The sequence below is a fragment of the Loa loa genome (genome assembly GCF_000183805.2).
Source record: "Loa loa unplaced genomic scaffold supercont3.766, whole genome shotgun sequence".
Taxonomy (NCBI): Eukaryota; Metazoa; Nematoda; class Chromadorea; order Rhabditida; family Onchocercidae; genus Loa; species Loa loa.
Window position 1 is genome coordinate 1,004 of NW_018108946.1, and position 3,471 is coordinate 4,474.

At 27.7% G+C, this 3,471-nt stretch overlaps 1 protein-coding gene across 1 annotated transcript; it reads left to right on the forward strand.

Moving 5' to 3' along the window:
- Window positions 1-2,397: 2,397 nt before the first annotated feature.
- Window positions 2,398-3,095, forward strand: LOAG_12955 (hypothetical protein; the record flags this gene model as incomplete). Its single annotated transcript, XM_020448622.1, has 3 exons — window positions 2,398-2,595; window positions 2,911-3,042; window positions 3,074-3,095. The coding sequence occupies exons 1-3, from the start codon at window positions 2,411-2,413 to the stop codon at window positions 3,093-3,095; spliced, it is 339 nt and encodes a 112-aa protein (XP_020301251.1). The 5' UTR covers window positions 2,398-2,410.
- Window positions 3,096-3,471: the final 376 nt, after the last annotated feature.

Consider the following 3,471-nt stretch of genomic DNA (forward strand, 5'->3'; position numbering starts at 1 on the left):
GGAAATTTATCAACTAAAGGATATAATTTTCGGTCAACATTTTCCCTTAATGATTCCTTTTCAGAAATTTTGATGACAACAAAGGACAACAAACGAGGTTACCTCTTTAAGAAGAGGATTAGAGGTAGTTCAAGAAGTTTAAGACAAGAAAAGGGAAATAAATGAGTGGAAGCAAAAGGAAAAAAGACCAAAAATGAAAAATGACATTAATTTAAGAAGCTTATAATTTTCATAGCATTCCCATTGACCTTTTACCCCGCTTCTCTTCAGGTTGAGAGTTAGCGATAAAATTTTTCATTATAAAAATAATGCAACCAAAAAGGGGATAATTTGAAAAGAGGAGAAGAAGGAAAGTGGAGCAAATATTACGAAGTTTTCTCACGAGGCTTCCCACTGATTCGCGGAAATTTGTCAACTAAACGATAGTAGTTCTTGGTCAACGATCTTCCTGTAGACTACAAACGAATGGTAAAAGTTGAAACAATAAACGCTGATGTTATTAATATTCCTGTATTTGGTTTAATCAGAAGAAAATTTTAGGTTACGAAAAGGTTATCATAGAGATTTACAATGATCGTAAGGATTTCATGAAGAATTCGCGATGATTCAAAAGGATTCACAATAATTGGAAGGATTTCATGAAAGACTACAACGATCCAAAAGGATTCACAATAACTGAGAAGGTTTTCTGTCAGATTCGCGACGATTCAAAGGGATTCACAACAATTGAAAGGATATTTCATGAAGGATTCACAATGATTCAAAAGGATAACTGGGAAGGATTTACAACGATATAAAAGGATTCTCAACAATTGAAAGGGTTTTATAAAGGATTCACAACAATTGGAAGGATTTCATGATGGATTCACGACGACTCAAAAGGATTCATAACAATTGAAAGGATATTTCATGAAGGATTCACAATGATTCAAATGGATAACTGAGAAGGATTTGCAACGATACAAAAGGATTCTCAGTAATTAAAAGGATTTTATGAAGGATTCACAACAATTGGAAGGTTTCATGTAGGATTCGCGACGATTTAAAAAGATTCAGAACAATTAAAATGAATTCATAAAAGATTCACAATGATTCAAAATAATTGAAAGGATATTTCATGAAGGATTACAACGATTTAAAAGGATTCACAAAAGTGTATCGTTTGAGTTTGATAATGATTATTTTGGAAACGTACCAAATCCATACCTTTTTCTGAAAATGATAATAATTGAAAAATTTGCATTTAATAATTAACTTTTATTCTCATCATGAAAAGAAGAAGCTTAAAATCGATGAAATTTTTCATTGATAACCAAAAAATACAATTTCTCATTTTTACATTCTTCTTTTTTTTTTTTTTGTCTTCTAACATTCGTTTATTTGCCGACCCAATTTGAAAAATGGCAGTTAAATCATTATGTCTGTGATTTATGGCAACAAAAAAGTGCTTGGCCTCCTTACTTTTGCATTTATCCCTTTTCTGGCTTATATTTTCCTTTCCATTGGCATGTAATGTTAAATATGGCTTAGGCTAGTATTACTCAATGATTGATTGGACAATGAATGAAAAGTAAGTTGGCATACATGCAATTGCTTATTAAAGCATGAAGAATTATTCCATTTTTTTTTGTTTTTAACAAATAAAAGAAATGGTAAGTAAGACAAGAAAATGATAGCCTACAAAAAAACAAAAAAAAAAAATAAAAAATACAAAGCTAATAAACAATAATATCAAACAACTAATAATTCGTTTATTGTTTATTGCCTAAATTCGATGGAAAAATTTCAAATAGTTGTAATGTAATTATTAAATAACTAAAGAAATGGGAAATAAATGAATTTGTAAATTAGCAAAATAAAGTAAACATTTTTAATTGTATGCAAAATTAGTTAGACAGGTAAAATGATGTGATAAATGAACTTTCCAGTTCATTAGTCCCATGATTATGAAGTTGTGTAAAATTAAAAATAATGTTATGAGTTTTTGATTTGTAAAAAAAAAAAAATGCATTTCTAACAATTAAATAAGCTAATTTTTAATCCAATTCATTGTTTATATGAATTTTCCACAAATAATAATACCCATAGTTGGCTTGTTTCACCTATTATTATGGGGAAACAAGGAAATGACCTCGTTGTTGTATAGCTAAGAAATTTTGAACTCAAAGAGCAAATAGCTATGAGAGATTTAGAAATTGCTATATTGATGAATCAGCTAGTGATATGGTTTATTCCATTAAATAAATGAATTGAAAATTTTGAAGAAAGGAATTAAAAATTCAATTAATTAATTTGAATTCAAATTTTAATACTTAGCCAAGAAATCATAATTTATTGTATTAAATTTGATAATTGTTATATTTATAATTTAGGTGAAATAGCTGAACTGAAAGCAGGTTTCAAGCGTGAAATGAATTTCAATAATGTGAATGAAAATACAAAATCAGAAATGATGTCATGGGCTGTTGATAGTACCGTTGTGGTACCACCTCACTACAAAACGGAAGCTTCAATTATCATTGAAGAAATGAATTATCATGGTACATATAGTGTCATTTCAGTGCTATCTGGTTTGGTAACCATATCAATCAGGAGGTTAACTATGCTATAATTTAATCTCTAAAATTTAATTCGAATAATGAATTAATCGATTAAATATAAGTTTTATTCCGTATTTTTCGTAAAGTGTTGCAAAATTCAGCGAAATTCAAAAAAAAAAATTGAAGATATAATTGTTAGTAACATATGTATAAACTATAAATTTTCATAATAAAATTAAATGGAATATACTATTTAAGCAAAAGAAAAAAGCGATAAATCTATTAATTAATTACTATTTCATATTTAAATTTGAAATTTGTTTAGGCTTAATTTCAGGTTGTTTTTTCTTTTTACATCATAGTATTTTAGGCGAAAAGATGGTGCCCTGGTATTGCCATTAACAATGAATATAGTTGAAATATTCCGGGATTATTTGGAATCACGACATGCCAGGAAGGAAATTAAAGCAGCTGCTATGATAGAGGGTGCACAATGTGTACGGTTAATATCAAAGGGTACCTGTTCATTTCAGGTTCTCTTTTTTATTTCAATAATAATAATACTCTTACAAGAGTCTTTTTCCTTTTACTTTTGAATTTTTTTTTCTTTTTTTATAATATAATGCTTAAAGATAGGAATTATTGATTGGTTGATTTCATGATCCTAATTAAAGTAATAAATTTTCGAAAAATTTTTATTGCGCGAAATTTCTTTTTTCTTTTTTTTTTTTTAATTTAGCATAATATCCCGTGAAGTGTTTATCGTAAACATTGTAAGATGAGTATTTTGTTTACTTAGTATTGGTTATAAAAAAGAAAAAAAGAAATGAGAAGAAAGAAAAAAAGTTTTTTGATTGCCATGAAAATTACATTTTTCTTTTTCTTTTTTTTCGATGTGAAATAATGATCGAAACTATACGAAAATAATGAA